We start from the raw sequence: 19,603 nt of genomic DNA, 5'->3' as shown, positions 1-19,603 counted from the left end.
ACAAATCAAACAATACATAATAAATCTCACAAACCTCATAAAAACAATATGATACACAACAAACACAATAAACCTCACAAATGAAGCAGTAAACCTCACAAACACAACACACAAATCACAAACGAAATACAATATACAGCACAAACTAAACCTTACAAACACAATATGATATACAGCCCAAATACAACACAACCACACAAACACAACACAATAAACCTCTCAAACAATACATAATAAACCTCACAAAAACAATGATACACAGCACAAACACAACACAAACCTCACAAACGCAACAGTAAACCTCACAAATACAACACACCTCACAAACTGAATACAATATACAGCATAAACACAATATACAGCACAAACGCAACACAAACCTCACAAACACAGTACAATATAGCTCACAAACCTCACAAACCCAACAAAATAAACCTCACAAACACCGCACAATATAGCTCACAAACACAACATAAAATACAGCACACACACACACACACACACACACACAACACACCTGACAAACGCAATACAAGATACCTTACAAAAACAGGACAAATCTCACAAACAACACAATAAACCACACAAAAACAACACAATATACAGCACAAACACAACCACACAGATACAAAACACCTCAATACACCTCACCAACACAACACAATAAACCTTACAAACACAACAAACCTCACAAACAACACAATAAAGCTCACAAACAACACAATAAAGCTCACAAACTCAACACAAACCTCACTAACAACACAATAAAGCTCACAAACAACACAATAAAGCTCACTAACAACACAATAAAGCTCACAAACTCAACACAAACCTCACTAACAACACAATAAAGCTCACAAACAACACAATAAAGCTCACTAACACAATAAAGCTCACTAACAACACAATAAAGCTCACAAACTCAACACAAACCTCACTAACAACACAATAAAGCTCACAAACAACACAATAAACCTCACTAACAACACAATAAAGCTCACAAACAACACAATAAAGCTCACAAACTCAACACAAACCTCACAAACAACACAATAAAGCTCACAAACAACACAATAAAGCTCACAAACAACACAATAAAGCTCACTAACAACACAATAAAGCTCACAAACTCAACACAAACCTCACAAACAACACAATAAAGCTCACAAACAACACAATAAAGCTCACTAACAACACAATAAAGCTCACAAACTCAACACAAACCTCACTAACAACACAATAAAGCTCACAAACAACACAATAAAGCTCACTAACACAATAAAGCTCACTAACAACACAATAAAGCTCACAAACTCAACACAAACCTCACTAACAACACAATAAAGCTCACAAACAACACAATAAACCTCACTAACAACACAATAAAGCTCACAAACAACACAATAAAGCTCACAAACTCAACACAAACCTCACTAACAACACAATAAAGCTCACAAACAACACGATAAAGCTCACAAACAACACGATAAAGCTCACAAACAACACAATAAAGCTCACTAACAACACAATAAAGCTCACAAACTCAACACAAACCTCACAAACAACACAATAAAGCTCACAAACAACACAATAAAGCTCACAAACAACACAATAAAGCTCACTAACAACACAATAAAGCTCACAAACTCAACACAAACCTCACTAACAACACAATAAAGCTCACAAACAACACAATAAAGCTCACAAACAACACAATAAAGCTCACTAACAACACAATAAAGCTCACAAACTCAACACAAACCTCACTAACAACACAATAAAGCTCACAAACACAACACAAACCACACACACACACAGCACACCTCATCTTTCTCCCGCTCTTAGTGACCTCTCTTGATTGTTTTACACTTAGTAAATAATTTTTTGTTGTTTGTTCATTTAAAATAAGCTGAAACAACACAATTCTGGAGATTTCGTTGAGAAACGTAAATGTTTTATGTTCAGTCCACTTAAATTTGTGAAAACTAGCAAGTTAACTTCATTTCTTCATGTTGTCCCAACACAAACCGATTAAGTCAACGTACCAAATTGAAGTAGATTGAACATAATTTTTAAAAATCTCCAGAATTTAGTTAAATATACAGCATATACACACTTTACACTGCACTAAATGCTTTTCTTGTGTGGTTTTCATCTTGTTTCTGGTCCAAATATCTAATATTTCCCTTTTCTAGACGAGCTTAATATATTGCTGTTTTCAGAGAAGTGTTTTTCTTTAAAACAAGCTAAAAAATCCGCAAACGGGGGAAGAAAAGTAATGCTATTTCAAAAGGAAACAAGATTATTTCGCTTTAAGGAAACTCATTTAACAGACTCATTATTTCTGAAAACAAGACGATATTGTCTAGAAGATGCTTCTTGATTTAAGAATGTTTCGATATTTGGAGTAGAAACAAGACAGAACTCTGAGTAAGAAAGGCAGTTTTCATTGAACATCTATTATACACATATAAACATCAGCTTTTTGGAGAGATATGATATATACACACTGATAACCGCAGGCTTGCTCTGTTTATATACACTGTCTAACCATACACAGCTCTCCACTTCTCTGATTTTGACTATAGTGTTGTAGTAATGTGCCGTTTCGTAAAGCTCCTTCAGAATGACAGTGATTATGAAGTGTGCTGTATAAATAAATACACTTGAACTGAATATTGTCAATCACGGATCCACTTCAGAAGCAGTTTCTGTTCCACTAGCGGAAACGCATCAAATAAAGATTGAAGAAACGAGAGAGGCCAGATTTAAAGACGATCTACAAGTGAATTCTGTCATCATTTACTCTTGTTCAAAACCTGTTAGACGGTCTTTCTTCTAGTGAACACAAGAGGAAGATATTTTGAAGAATGCTGACGGAAAACAACAACAGTATTTTCTGTTCCTACTACTGAAGTCCAGGACTGTTTCGTCCAGCTTTCTTCAGGATATCTTCTTTAGTGTTTCTAAGCGTCCTTCAGAAACACCTGAGAGTGAGCGGATGAGGAGGAAATGTGGATGTATGGGTGAACTGTCTCTTTAAATGAAGCAGATTTCAGGTTTTTCCCCCAAAAAAGTCCATCAGTTACATTTCAGACCAAAACAAAAAGTTTTTAAATTTTCCCCCAATTGAACCTCTATGACCTCACAGCCATGAGGACACGCTCCAATACACTCTAATACACCTGCTTTACACAACACCAGTTCAAAACTACACTTTAAACACACTTTTTAACCCAACTAATACACTCTACAAAAACACCTGGGTTGTTTTTACCCAATACAGGTGAAAACTACACTTTAACAACACTTTTTAACCCAACTAACACCCTAAAGAAGAACACCTGGGTTGTTTTTTTACCCAATGCTGGGTAAAAACTACACTTTAAACACACTTTTTTAACCCAACTAATGCACTAAACAGAAACACCTGGGTTGTTTTTACCCAATACAGGTAAAAACTTAAATTAAATACCTTTTTTAACCCAACTAATACACTAAACAGAAACACCTGGGTTGTTTTTACCCAACACTAGTTAAAAACTACACTTTAACAACACTTTTTAACCCAACTAACACCCTAAAGAAGAACACCTGGGTTGTTTTTTTACCCAATGCTGGGTAAAAACTACACTTTAAACACACTTTTTTAACCCAACTAATACACTAAACAGAAACAATTGGGTTGTTTTTACCCAACGCTAGTTAAAAACTACACTTTAAATACACTTTTTAACTAAACTTTTTACCCAATGCAGGTAAAAATTAAAATAAATACCCTTTTTATTCCAACTAATACACTCTACAAGAACACCTGGGTTGTTTTTATCCAATGCTGGTTAAAAACTACACTTTAAACACACTTTTTAACCTAAAAGTTGAATGTGTTCATACTTGACTAAAGCAACCCAGCGTAATTTGTAAATGACTCTAAAAAAAAAGTCTCAATAGATATGAAAACTGTAGTATAAAAGCTCTGTAGAGCGTGCTTCACGCTGCCAGCTTTAGTACACTTCTGAGGGCTACTCCGGCTCCAAACTGAAGTAAACTAAACAAAGCAAAGCAAAACCACAGGCACTGATTTGTGTAAACAAGGACACACACACACACACACACACACACACTAAAGTTATCACAGATTTTAAAGCACATAAAAGTCTGTAAAATCTCCTAATGACAGCAACATGATGCGTGATTTATGCGGCATTTAACACACTTAAAGGGTCAGTTCACACAAAATTGAACATTTACTCATTATTTACTCCCCTTAAGTGTTTCCAAACATGTATGAGTTTCTTCAGTTGAACACAAAAGAAGAGATTTTGAAGAATGCTGAAGAGACATCGTAGGAAAAACACACACTGTGGAAGTCAAAAAATGATTCCAACATTCTTCAAAGCATCTTCTCTTGTGTTTAACAGAAGAAAGAAACTCATACAAGTTTAGAGCAAGTGAAGGATGAGTTAAGGTGACAATTTACATTTTTGGGTGAGCCGTCTTTTTCAGGTGTGTGTGTGTGTGTGTCACTCACCGTCGTCCAGATGTTCTCGTTTATCGCTGTAGATTCTCTGCTCGTCCTGCTGTCCTCTTCTGATCACCTGTTCATCACAAACACACTTTATAAAAAAAATAAATCACACACACCGACATACACAAACACACGCTCACTCTCACACAGACTCACACACACTCTCACTAACACACACACTTACACAGAGACAAGCACACACACGCACACAATGAGAAACACACACTTTCTCACACTTTCATACGCTCACAAACACACTCTGACACTCACAGACACAAACACACTCGCATTCTCTCACACACACACACACACACACACACACACACACACACACACACACACACACACACACAGACAGACACACTCACAAATACACACAATTTCTCACACACTCTAAAACACTCACAAACTCACCCACACATACGCTTTCATACACTGTCACACACACACACACACACACACACACACACACACAAAATTTCTCTCACACACAGACACATACAAACACACACACTCTCTCTCTCTCACACACACAGACACACTCGGACACTCACGGCTGGGCTCTGGCTGATCTCGGTCTCGCTGACCAGTGATGATTTGAGGTCGGCCAGGTCGCTCTCCGTGAACGCGCTCTCCCGGATCTTCTCCTCGTGATCCCCTTCATCTTTAAACGCGATCATCTCGTCGTTCGCGCCGAGGTCGTCGCCTCCTCCGCCGTTCAGCTGCGGCATGATCCAAACTTTCTCAAGACGTCTCTTCGGTGCTGCTCGTACCCGTTCGGCGCGCTCACATCAGCGTCTGAGCCTCGCGCGCGTGGAGAAAACTTCTTTATGCGGAGCCTCAAACTAACAAACAGTCGCGCTTTAGAAGTGCGGAGATCAAAGGCGCCGACGCGTGATTGACAGCTGAGATGAGCCGAGGGGGGGTCCGCTCTTAAAGGCGCAGGCAGCAAATTAATACACGGAGAAACAAGAACATTAGGAACTATAATGTCGCTAAATGAGCAGTTTTTCCAATTCCGCGATCCATGTTTTTACTCCTCCTGGTTTATTTCAGCTTGTGAATTGCATTATGATAGTGTGATGTTTCTTCAAATAACTTTTAACACCGGAGAAAGAACATTAGAAATAGTCTATAATAATAATCTATAATATCCCTAAATTAGCAGTTTTCCGTATTTTGTTTTGTTTATTTCTGCTTGTGAATTGCATGATGAGATCTTGGGCTTTCTTCTAAAATCTTTTATTGTTTAAAGGCTCTAAAATGTGGCTTTTTTAAAAACATTAGACTGAAGTGATGTATTGTTTGGCACAAGAAACGTCGTAATAAACGTTCTCTATATAGGCTATTGCATCTGATTCATTATATTACTGAAGAAAGTGTTGCATGCAGAGCTGTTACAAACAATTTATTTGCGTTGAATTTAAACAAACAAATTAAGTTTAATATTGCTAACCTTAATTTGTTTGTTTAAATTCAGCCCAAATAAAATGTTTACAACCACTCAACATAAAAAAAAAACTAATTGAGTAAATCCAAGGAATTATCTTTGAATAATTTTTATCAGTAAGTTGCTGGAGGAAAGATCAATCCCATAATGCAGTTCAAGACCAGAAATAAACAACACAAATAACAAATTACGGAAAGCTGCTAATAATTTAGTTTATAATGTAGTTCTTCCTCCAGAGATTTTATATTGTCGTTTATTTCTGCTTGTGAACTGCATGATGATAGCTTGATGTTTCTTCTGATAACTTTTTTAACAAGAGAAATAAATACATTATAAACTAGCCTGTAATATCCCTAAAATTTCCCTATTTTGTTTCTAAAGCATGTTGTTTATTTCTGCTTGTGAACTGCATCAGGAGATCTTGAGCTTTCTTCATCTTTAAAATCTATTGTGATCTATTGTGTGGCTTGGTGTTGTATATTATAGTACATTTACTGACTTCTCTGTTGCTTCTTATATATTATATTATATTATATTATATTAAACTACTGTTGTGTCTACTATTGTGTATAAACAGTATGACTCACAAATGATGGAAAACTGCTAATCTAGGAATATTGTAGTTTGTAATGTTGTTCTTCCTCCTGCAGAGATCTTAAGCTCTTATGTTTTTATTTCTGCTTGTGGATTGCATTATGATAGCTTGATGTTTCTTCTAATAACTCTTAACCTTGAATAAGCTCTAAGAATGGTCTTTTATTGCCATGTGTAATAGTCTGCAGTGCTGTATTGTCTGTGTTGCTGTTGTATATTACACCACAGTAACCTTACTGAAGTACATTTTCTGACTTATTTCTCTCTATATTTTTTTCTTATACATTAAATAATTAAAAGACTACTGTTATCTCCAGGGTTAAATGTTTTTGGAGGAAGATTGAGGTCCCATAATGCAGTTCAAAAGCAGAAATAAACAACATGAATCACAAATTACAGAAAACTGCTAATCTAGGGATATTGTAGATTGTAATGTTGTTCTTCCTCCAGAGATTTCGTGTTTTTATGTTGTTTATTTCTGCTTGTGAATTGCATTATAGGACATTTATCATTCTATTAATACCTTTTAACCTTGAAAAGCTCTAAAAAGTGACTTTTATTGTCATGTGTAACAGTGTGCAGTGCTGTGTTGTGTGTGTTGGTGTTACACTACAGAAACCTTGTAATCAACTGCAGCACATTTCCTCTTATTTTACACACTTCTCTACATATTGTTGCTTATCATTGCAAATGACTAAAATGTCAATAAAAGTCACTTTATATCTAATTTTCATTATTAAATCAACATCCCATAATGCAAATAAACACCTGTGAATCACAAAATACAGAAACGGTTGATTAACAGATATTAATTTACAGAGCGTCTGAGAAAACTCAACGAACAAACAAAGCCACAAACACAGGCAGAAGCTCTTATTGATGATGAAATAAAGCTTTGTAAAAAAGTTTATCTTTTAATCAGGCTATTTTAACTGTGTTTAATGTAATATATAATATAATATAATATAATATAATATAATATAATATAATATAATATATTTGATCTTTTCCTTATCCTTTACTTGTTTCAAACCTTTATGAGCTTCTTTTTTATCTGTTGAAAACAAAAGTAGATATTTTAAAGAATGTTGGAAACCTGTAACCATTGATCTCCATTTTGTTTTCTACTATGTAAGTAAATGGTTACATGTTTTCAGCATTCTTCTAAATATCTTATTTTGTGTTCAGAAACTCATAAAGGTTTAAAGCCACTTGAGAACGAGTGAATAGTTGAATAGATGAATTATTTCTTTTGAAATGAGTTGAATAAAGTTAATTTGATTTAAATAAAATTTAGGGCAAGCAGTACAAGTAACAACTATTATTTAACATAACTATCCAAACGAGCTGTTTTGAGTCAGTTTAATGCAATTTAGGTTGAAATGACTCAAAGTTAATTTCACTCAAGTTTCAGGCAAGCGTGTCAGTAAGTGTGTGTGAGTGAGTGTTTCGGTGAGAGTGAGAAGAAACAGAAAGAGATTCAGTGTTGTTGACGTCTACAAAGGATTTGAGTCGACTTCATCAGCTCTGCGTGCGTTTTCATGAAGTCCACAAAGTTTGTGTGTGTGTGTGTGTGTGTGTGTGTGTGTGTTATTTTGTTCACCTGAAATGACAGCATTTGTAATTTGACACCTAATTATATACATTGTAAGAATATTAGTTGACTTGACTTAAAAAGGTGAGTAAAGCTGCTGCCTTAAAATGATTAAATAATTGAACTATTATTAGTCATACAAATTAAGTTAAATCAACTTAAAAGTTCCAAGTCACAATAGATTTACTAAATTTTTTTTTTTGAGTTTAGTAAATATTCACTTTTAACACTGTAAAAAATGGTTATTTCAACCCAGACTGGGTCAAATATAGACTAAAACAAACATTGGGTTAAACTAGATCCTATTCATTTATTTTTTTTAAATTAACCAGTAGTTGGGCTAGTCCCTATTATAATTGAGTTGTAATAACCCATAATATCTTCTAGAGTTTAAATAATGAATATTTACACACTAAAAATGGTTATTTTAACCCAAACTGGGTCAAATATGCGCAGCAAACATTGACTTAAATTTGATCATTAGTCCCTATCACACCCAAAATTGGGTGGAAATACCCCATAATAATTTCTAGAGTTTAAATAATGTCTTTTTTACATATTTATTTATTTGTTCTATTTATTATTTGAGCATATGACACATTAAGAGAAAGAATTTCAAGCCAATTTTGGGTAAAATATGGATTTCAATAACTGCTGGGTAAATTAGATGTATAGGAGATTTAAAGGAGGATGTTGGACTCTTATTTTGTCAGATGCACTTAAATTTAAAATAACAAAACATTCAAATTCAATTTAGAGGACCAAATTTAACCCAGCATTTCTGTTTATCCATATTTTACCTGTAAGTATTTAATTATTAATAATTATTAATCAAGTATTTAATTAGAGTGCACTTTAAAATGATCAGTTTCTCTGGATTTACAATTTATGATTTTGCATAACACATACTTTCTTATTAATTTAGCAAACTATTCATGACAACTCATCAAATGATTTAACACAGAATGTAAAATGGAGCATTTTCTTCAGCATTTTAAAACAGTTGCATGTTCTCAGACATGTTTATGTTCATGCTGAGACTGTTTTACCTTCAGAAGAGTTGAAGAGACCGTTCAGAAAAAGATGAAGATTCTGTCATCATTTATTATCCTTCAGTTTTCACCAACCACTTTGAGTTTCCTTCTTCAGCTGAACACAAATAAAGATGTAATGAAGAAAGCTAGAAAACCTGCAGCATTTCTTTCCCTATTATGTCAGTTTAAAAAATTAATTAAATTTAATTAAATGTAACATCTTTTGTGTTCAGCAGAAAGAAATACTGCAAGATTTGCAAAAGGAGAGAATTAAATGTTCCTTCTAAACTGTCTCTTGAAGAAATCAGCATGTGTTGTAGTGATCTTGATTTTCAGCATCAGTAAATGAGAGTGTTTGTCTGATCAATTGTTTTTCTTTTGCAAACACATCATGCTTTAAAATACAACATTTCTGTTTGGTATTTAGAAGAAATGGTGTCACACTTTTATTGAATAACACACACAAACACATTTTATTCAAACCCAAACCTAATCAATCCAGTAAATCCACACTCTATTAAACCAATACTGGGTCAAATATGGACAAACCTAACATTAGCTGAATTTTCAGATCACATTTAAATAACCCTTTTTAACCCAGTTTTGTCTGTATTTGAACAAACAATGGTTAAAAACACATTTTCCTATAGTGCAGAGAAACTCTTTTACTCTCTCGTCCTCTCTCCATGTACAGTTGAAGTTAGGATTATTCGCCCCTTTTGAAATGTTTTTCTTTTCTAAATATTTCACAAATGATGTTGAACAGATTCAGGAAATGTTCATGATAATATTTGTTCTTCTGGAGAAAGTCTTATTTGTTTTATTTTGGCAAGAATAAAAGCAGTTTTTAATTTTTTAAACACCATTTTAAGGTCAATATTATTATCCCCTTAAGCTAATTTTGTTTGCGATTGTCTACAGTAGTGGTTCTCAAAGCAGGAGTCGGGACCCCTGAGGGGTTGCAGGACAATGAAGAGGGGTCGCCTGGTAATTTCCAAAAATCGATTTTTTTTTATTAAACCATCAGAATTACCATATTTTATCCATAACCTACTAAAAAGGAAAAGGAAAAAAATGTCATTTGTAGTTACTATATACTGTGTATTGTTATTATAGTACACTGTAAAAACAAAACCTAATTTTACAGAAAAAATCTCTACATTTTTTACAGTAATTTTTGTCATTTCACATTATATTCAAAACTTAGTAAAATGACAAATAATCTCTCTAAATTAATAGTTTGCCTTTCATTTTAGGTACTTTATTATTAAAGACAAATTACTGACATTCGTGTGTTTGGTCCCACTTTATATTAAGTGGCCTTAACTAATATGTACTTACACAGGATTTACTAGTTTGTTACAATGTACTTATTGTGTAAATACATGTATTTACTGTGTACTTATGCTTGATTAAATACATGTATGTAATTACATCTGTAATTAACTTCTGTAATTACATTTGTAAATACACTGTTGACCATCCCTTACACCTTAACCCACCCTTAAACCCATAACACCAAACCTGTCCATAACCCAACCTCTATCCCAACTCAAAAGCACCACAAGTATTCTCAAATACATTATAAACAGAGTAAGTACATTGCAATTATTTTTTTGATGTAAGTACATAGTAGGTAAGGACACAATATAAAGTGCGACCGTGTTTTTTATACAGGGAAATTACATTATTATTTATACAGTATTTTTTTATGATATTTTAAATTATATTCAAAAGTTTGTAAAAATTACAAACAATATCTGTAAATTAACAGTGTTTTTCTGTAAACATTTTAATGAAAATATCTGTAGATTTATCATTTTTTTGCACTTTACTTCAACAAAGAAATTTTACCGTAATTTTATGGTTTTGTTTGGTTTTTGTTTTGGTTTGTTTTGTTAGCAGCCAGTCATTTGACCTTTTTTTATGACTTTTTTTTTACAGTGTAGCTTATAGTTACTAGTTCTATTGGACTGCGACCCCAGGGGTAATTACATTATATTAAAGACACAGCAATAGCGTCAGATGCTGCAGATTGATTCTATAACACCAGGTTAAACTTTCTGGCACATTAACAGCACTGACATACATTAACAAAATTAAAGGAAGAATACACTTGGTGTGTGTGCGCCATTGCATACAAGGTTTCTGTATTAATAACCACCTTAGAGGATATTAGGGGTCGTGAGTCACTGACACTGTTATTTTGGGGGTCATGTGCTGAAAAGTTTGGGAACCCCTGATCTACAGAACAAACCATTGTTATACAATAACTTGCCTAATATCCTAACCTGCCTAGTTACCCTAATCACCCAAGTGAAGCCTTTAAAAGCCACGTTAAGCTGAATACTAGTGTCTTGAAGAATATCTAGTCTAATATTAAGAAAATAAATCAGTTGTTAGAGATGAGTTATTAACACTATTATGATTATAAATGGAGAAATCTGCTCTCCTTTAAATAGTAGTCGGGGGAAAATAAACAGAGGGGCGAATAATTCTGACTTCAACTGTACATAAATAAATAAAAGCATGTAAACATACAGGGTTGTGTGTAAAGCTTGCTTCATACTGTCATGTTATAATACAATAAATCTGACATCAACATTTATCAATACTTTATTAGGAAGCACACGCAGATGGTTAATCAATGCGCCTGTTCTCCTGCACGACTCATCTTCCACTCCAGTCTTGAGTTTTAATTGAAAAACTGACGATGTCTTCCCATGCTGCGCAGTAATATCAGAGCACATTCACTGTCGTCAGCTACAGCTGGGAGTTAGAATTAAACACAAACACTAAATCTGCCGAGTATTTGCATAAGGCTGCATATTTATACAATATCTTCCATGCATATTAATAAATGGATTAAAAATGTCCCTTTTAATGCATGCAAATCTAAATTATAAATGAGAGCTTGTTTATTCGCCTTGATTAAATATAGACAGCTGCTTTTGATGGAAGCACTTTTTCCAGATGATGTCTCAGTGCTTCGGATGCTGCAGACGGACAGATTGAGTTTGACTCTGAATAAATCAAGCTGCTGTGTTATAGTGTGTTCGATTTATCTGGGCTCTTTATCTGAAGCGCTTGTTTTCTGCACAGACGTGTGTGTGTGTGTGTGTGTGTGTGTGTGTGTGTGTGTGTGTGACTTCAGATGTCAGAGACATGTATGTGTGTGCGTGTGTAATTTACCGTTTTCGAAGCCATGGGACAGGAAGTGTGAAGATAATACACACACACACACACACACACACACACACACACACACACACACACACACACACACACACACACTCTGCAGGCTGCTTTTTACTGGTTTTCAGAAATATGAATTAACCTAATCTGTCTCTGTTTTTTTTTTTGTTGTTGTCTCTGTTCTGACACACTATAAAGGTTTTGAAATGTACAGTGAAGTGCATTTTAATTACCCTACCTATGTTACCATAGCAACTGTAGAATCACCACAACAGATTAACTAAAGTACTTTCCTTTGGTGTGTTTCAGAAACACTACAGTAATAGTTTCCTATAGTATTGTCATGTGGGGTTGAATGATGTTAATCTTACAACCTTAAATATAAATGTGTGCAGCAGAAGCAAAAGAAGCTGTTTACACTATTCAGTTCCTCCAAGAGTCATTTGAATAAAAAATAATCTTTTATTACACTGTATTGATCCTTTTATGAATGTTAAAGGGTCTTCATGAAACCATTAATGTCTATAATGGACATTTTTATTTTGAACTCTTCACTTGTCAACGTAGCTGGGACTTTTTCAGTACATATTTAATTTTGGTAACACTTTATAATAACTACACACTATAAACAATTTATTAAGCATTAGCAAATAGTGAATTCATTATCTGTTAAGCGCTAACTCTACATTAACAAACATTAGTAAGCAGTTTATAACTGGAGCTACAAATGCTGTATTCTTGACTTACAACCACATGTATAATGTGCTTAATAATTGCACTTTCATACTTAGTTAATGATTTATTTATTATTGCTGTTATTCAGAAATTATGTTTAATACTCACAGTAATTTTGCTTTTTAGATAAGATTGCAAAGATTATTGTTCATTTGATACCGAGCCTTTAATAGTCATTTATAAGGCATTTATAAAGCATGAAAAGTCCTCACTTTAGATTAGCTCACAAAACTGCATGCAGTTGAGTTAATAAAGCATGTAAACGTTGATTTCAATAGTTTATTAATCATTTACTAACTCATTCTGGATGATCTTAAAAACCTCCAACTACTCTCAAATACAAATGGTTTGTAAATAATGCAATACTTCATTTGAAAAATAAATCATTAACAAAGTATGAAAGTGCAATTATTAAGCACATTATACATGTGTTTGTAAGTCAAGAATACAGCATTTGTAGCTGCAGTTATGAACTACTAACGTTTATTAATGTAGAGTTAACGCTTAACAGATAATGAATTCACTATTTGATAATGCTTAATAAATGGATCATAGTGTGGAGTTATTATAAAGTGTGGGTAACACTTTACAATAAGGTTCATTAGATAATGCATTTACTAACATGAACTAATCATGAACAACACATGTACAGCATTTATTAATCATAACTGAACATTTACTAATGCATTATTAATATCCAAGTCCATGCTTGTTAACATTAGTTAATGCACCATGAGTTAACATGAACTAACAATGAACTACTGTATTTTCATTAACTAATGTTAACTAGCATGAACAAATACTGTAGTAAATGTATTGTTCATTGTTTGTTCATGTTAGTAAATGCATTAATTAACATTAACTAATGAACCTTATTGTAAAGTGTGACCGATGTCTTTGTCTTGTTTCTAGCCCAAATATCTAAACATTCTTAAATCAAGAAGCATAGACAACCAAAAATATATATGTTTTTCCTTAAAACAAGCAAAATAATCTGTCAATGGGGTGTGCAGAATATTCTTGTTTTCATTTTGCCATAAGATTATTCTGCTTCCCGCATGCATTGTCTGATTATTGTGCTTGTTTTAAGGAGAAATCACTTTATTTAGGCTCATTATTTCTGAAAACAAGACTCTGTTGCGCGTGTCTAGAAAATAATTCTTGATTTAATAGTTCATAAATATTTTGCCTAAAAACAAGACTAAAACTTTAAATCAGAAAAGCATGTTTACTGTGTGTGCTTCATTTTCAGGCACTTTAACATGAATGTGTTACTAAACTGAACTGAAGCAGTTTCAATACTGGACCTTCATCTGTGTTAAGCTGCTTTGACACAATCTACATCCTAAAACACTAGAAATAAACAGGAAATGAACATTATTATTATTTTGTGCTCTTTCTGTCAGTTTTCCAGCACAAACGCAGCATGATTACAGCCTGACGGCTCAACTGTGAGTTTCTATCCAGTAGTTGTGATCATATTAAAGTGATATCTGTGAGATCAGCCGTGCTGCAGATCAGCCGTGCAGCCGAACCAAGCCGTTTCTCCTTCTGTCCAACACTCCAGCTTTGATGGTTTGAGGATAAATGCAGTTCCTAAAAATTACACAGTGCGCTTCCTAAATAATCTCCAGCACATTTAAGTAGCAAACTAATTAAATCACATCCTTTAGCTGAGGTCGAGCCACATGCAAAGGAGCACAGCTTAACTCAAGCCACTTGTGTGTTTTTATTGGCCGCACCCTTGGAGGAGCCACGCACACACACACACACACACACACACACACACACACACACATGGGCACATAGACACATAGGGACACACATATGCATACACACACACACACACAAACACACACATGGGCACATAGACACATAGGCATAGACATATGCATACACACACACGGGCACACACACACACACACACAAAGACACACACACATATGGGCACATAGACACATAGGCACACGCATATGCATACACACACACAGGCACACACACACACACACACACACAAACACACACGGGCACATAGACACATAGGCACACACATATGCATATACACACACACACACACACACACACACACACACACAAACACACGCACACACATGGGCACATAGACACATAGGCACACACATATGCATACACACACACACACAGGCACACACACACACAGGCACACACACACACACACACATGGGCACATGGACACATAGGCACACACACACACACACACACACACACAGGCACACACACACACACACACACAGGCACACACACACAGGCACACACACACACACACACACACACACACACACACACACACACACACTGATCTCAGTTCAGATGGGTGCACTCAAAAAAAGCTGTTGTTTTTTCTTTGCATTACAACACAAATATGGACAAACCAACAGCCAAAAATGTGTCATTGAAATATAATAAAAAATAACAACCCAACATTGGTTTACCTAAAATAAATAAATAAATAAATAAATAAATAAATAAATAAATAACAACCCAAGCTCATTCTAAAAACAGAGCCGCGCGGACGGTTGTGGAGGCCGCGATTTACGTGGCTGGAGGTACGTCTGGCCGCATTTGTTTTTTTTGAGGGAACGCTACGGGGTGGTGTGACGCCGCTCTTCTTCGATGACCGCGTTCGAGTCTGGGAAAGAGCGGTTCCAGAAATCAGGTAAGATGAAAAACAGAATCCAAAAAATAAAAGCGAACGAGTTTGTGAGAATGCGGTGAAATCCGAAAATGCGGTCAAAATCGGACGAGGCCTTTTGCTTTTCTTCTCTGTACGGCTTTTGTAAATCATCGCTTGGATTTAGGAAAGGAGGTGGAGGGTGGCTGGGTCGGCCGATTGGCCGACTGGCTGACCGCCCGGTTGATCGTTCAGTCATTAAGTCCGTCAGTCGGACAGATGGTCGCTCGACAGCGGCCTCGAGCGGCTTTTCATGCGAGAACATCCCAGGCGCGAACGGCGCATGCTCCCGGAAGGCGTTCGAAATGCGAAAAAGCGCTGCATAGAGGCCTCTCGCGGATTCACAAAGACAAATACTGCACAGATACGTACCTCACACATATGTCCACATTTGGACATATTTCACGGCCTCCAGAAACGTCCGCGATTCCACAATGAGCCTGGGTAGCCAAATAAATAAGGGGCGGCGTGGTGGCGCAGTGGGTAGCACAATCGCCTCACAGCAAGAAGGTCAATGCTTCGAGTCTCGGCTGGGTCACTTGGTGTTTCTGTGTGGAGTTTGCATGTTCTCCCCGTGTTGGTGTGGGTTTCCTCCGGGGGCTCTGGTTTCCCCCACAGTCCAAACACATGCGCTATAGGGGAACTGGTTAAGCTAAATTGTCTGTGGTGTATGTGTGTGAATCAATATGTGTATGGGTGTTGGGTTGGAGCTGGAAGAGCATCCGCTGCGTAAAACATATGCTGGATAAGTTGGTGGTTCATTCCGCTGTGGCGAAAAGTTGAAAATGAATGAATGAATGAATGAATGAATAGTTTTCTCCATATTTGACCCAACTTTGTGGTAAAACCCAACATTTTTAGAGTGTGTGTCAGTGTTTATGTGCTACATGAGTACCCGCATGAATTTTCATTAATCATATACTGTGAAAAGTGTATTAAAATGCTGGGATTGTTGTTGGGTGAAATATCTGTGTGTGGAGCGAGTTGTTCTCTCTTTAGTGTGAGTAAAGAGAAACACATTATCAGTCATGTAAGCTTTGTGCACGCTCTTCAGTCAGTCATTCATTCATTTTCCTTCAGCTTAGTCCCTTATTCATCAGGGGTCATGAACCACCAACTATTCCAGCATATGCTTTACACAGCGGATGCCCTGCCAGCTGCAACCCAGTACTGGGAAACACCCATACACACTCATTCACACACACTCATGCACTACAACCAATTCAGCTAATCAGTTCCCCTATAGTGCATGTGTTTGGACTGTGGGGGAAACCGGAGCACCCGGAGGAAACCCACACCAACACGGGCAGAACATGCAAACTCCACACAGAAACACCAACTGACCCAACCGGGACTCAAACCAGAGACCTTCTTGCTGTGAGGTGACAGCACTACATATTGCACCACTGCGTTCCCCTCCGCTGTTTATATTACAGAAAATAAAAGACACAGAAGAGACGAATGGAAAACAGTGTGTTCACTTTTAAAACCAAGAAGTTTTGTTGATTTTAATTGTTAAAACATGATGAAAGCAAATAATGTCTTTGAGACTGAACGCTGCGACTGTGTTGGGTTGTGTTTTTCATTAATGACGAGCTGCTTTTTACAAACTTACCATTAGACTTTGCAAAGTGATGGTTAAATAATAGTTTGTTAATAAAAATAACTGTAAAATCAAATCTTATTGTCCATTTATAGCAAGATTTGGGAACCATCGATATTATTTTTGCAGATTTTTACAAGACTATTGTATGTTTACTTATTTGTTTATTTAATTTCATTATTTATTTCATAACTGTTTTCCCAGAGATGGGTTGCGGCTGGAAGGGCATCCGCTGCGTAAAAATGAGCTGGATAAGTTGGCGGTTCATTCCGCTGTGGCGACCCCGGATTAATAAAGGGACTAAACCGACAAGAAAATGAATGAATGAATGAAGGAATTTTACAATTGTCTTATTATTATTTTATAATGTCTCTTTTGGTTTCATTGTCCTTGTACACCTTGCTTTAATTTTTAATTTTCTACTTGACCAGGGGGTGTATTTCGCAAAACCATCGTTAGCCAACTAAGATCGCAAGTTCTATTGTTACAAACATAGTTTGTTGATTTGGTGTTTCCCAAATCCACTGTTAACGAACATTTGCAAACAGGCTGTACAATGTGGAACATGCCATATGTTTGCTGCGAAATTCGCGTCTTCCATGTTTAGTGTGAACAACCCAACCGTGTTGGCCAATCAGAAAGGAGAAAACAGCACAAACACTGACGTCAAAACTCAAGTTATCGCGTCCACACGACCACACTGTGACTGTACACAGAGTTTTAGACAAGTTTGCAGAAATTTGGGATTCAGCCACCTGATCTGGTGTTTTCATGTGGACAAACAGCGAAACCGCGTAGAGGAAAGTGTGTGTCTGAAAATACTCGCATTCATGTGGACAGGGACAAATGCTGCTTTCAGATCTATCCAGATTAGTGCAGACAGCCAAAGTAATGTAGTCTCGCTCTCTCTCTCTCTCTCTCTCTCTCTCTCTCTCTCTCTCTCTCTCTCTCTCTCTCTCTCTCTCTCTCACTCTGACAGGAAACAAAGGGGCTTGTTAATGCAGAGACTTGCCTGAGCCTTTGATGTGAAGCACAGCCATTGAACCCTCTGTGTTTAACACACACACACACACACACACACACACACACACACACACACACACACACACACACACACACACACACACACACACACACGCTGCACCGTGCATTACAGCATTACGCGCGTGTTCTTCGCCGTCTGCAGGTAAACCGACGCGCTATTTTAGGAGGCTGATGCGAGATGCGATCGCTGCTGCTGCAGACCTCAGTGGAAACTTCAGTTTATTCGCTGCATTTCTTCATTTCTTTCTTCATTTCAGCAGAACGGCTCGGTAAACGCGTCTCTGCTGCCGCTTTCACACAAACAACAGTTTCCATTCAATCACAGAGACGGAAAATACACCTTAAACCCCTCTTCATCTCACAGCGCCGTTATTCACGAGTTCTCTGTTATTATCCGTTTATTAAGACTAAAACTGCAAGAAAGCAATACGCAGTGCAGTGACACATTTCCATCTCCATCACTGTAAATGAGCAGCTTCTGTATTCCGTGATTTACTAGTGTTGCAGTATAGGATGCTGATCTCTGCTCTGTGGACCTGTAATAATTGAAAATGATATGTAAAGTGACTTTTATTGCCATTTTAGTCGTTTGAAATAATAATATAATGCATAAGAAATAATATCAATATAGAGTAAATATAAAATAGAAAAATAACAGATGTGCTGCAGTGTATTACAAGGTTTCTGTAATGTAATGTACAACACACAACACACACAATACAGCACTGCACACTATTACACACGACAATTAAAGACACTTTTAGAGCTTTTCAAGGTTAAACGTTATTAGAAGAAAGATAATGCAACTCACAAGCAGAAAAAAACAGAGAAAATTCGACCATTAATCACAAAATACAGAAATCTGCTAATTTACAGATATTTTTCTGTCCTCATTTATTCTTGTTTGAGTTTCTTTCTTCTGTTTAACACTAAAGAAGAGACACTGAAGAAAAGTATAGTTAAAAAAAAGAGTATTTTGGCTAAAAATATATTGCCTAAAATATATATGTAAAATATAAAAACACTAAATATATACATACACTGTTAAAGTCAAAGTTTTTTGCCCCCTTTGAATTTTTTTCTCCTTTTCCCAATATTTCCCAAATTATATTAAAC

General features: G+C 35.9%; 2 protein-coding genes across 20 annotated transcripts in view; both read right to left on the bottom strand.

The window, feature by feature from the left end:
* The window catches only part of tcf7 (transcription factor 7), a 71,701-nt gene extending 66,284 nt beyond the window's left edge, over nucleotides 1–5,417 (bottom strand). For 18 of the 19 annotated variants that reach the window (XM_068215848.2, XM_068215844.2, XM_068215852.2 and 15 more), the window contains exons 1-2: nucleotides 5,083–5,417; nucleotides 4,532–4,598 (exon numbers count right to left, since the gene is read on the bottom strand). In XM_068215848.2, the coding sequence (XP_068071949.1) occupies nucleotides 4,532–4,598; nucleotides 5,083–5,259 (244 nt within the window). In that variant the 5' untranslated portion in view covers nucleotides 5,260–5,417. The remainder of the gene's footprint in view (nucleotides 1–4,531; nucleotides 4,599–5,082) is intronic. The other variant, NM_001012389.3, reaches the window with a different exon arrangement.
* Nucleotides 1–19,603, bottom strand: part of ddx46 (DEAD (Asp-Glu-Ala-Asp) box polypeptide 46) — an 800,864-nt gene that overhangs the window by 563,011 nt on the left and 218,250 nt on the right. The window lies entirely within an intron of this gene.

This window comes from Danio rerio, chromosome 21 (assembly GCF_049306965.1).
Source record: "Danio rerio strain Tuebingen ecotype United States chromosome 21, GRCz12tu, whole genome shotgun sequence".
In the NCBI taxonomy this organism is placed as follows: domain Eukaryota; kingdom Metazoa; phylum Chordata; class Actinopteri; order Cypriniformes; family Danionidae; genus Danio; species Danio rerio.
Note: the sequence above shows the minus strand (reverse complement) of the source record. Positions and strands in the feature narration are given on the sequence as shown.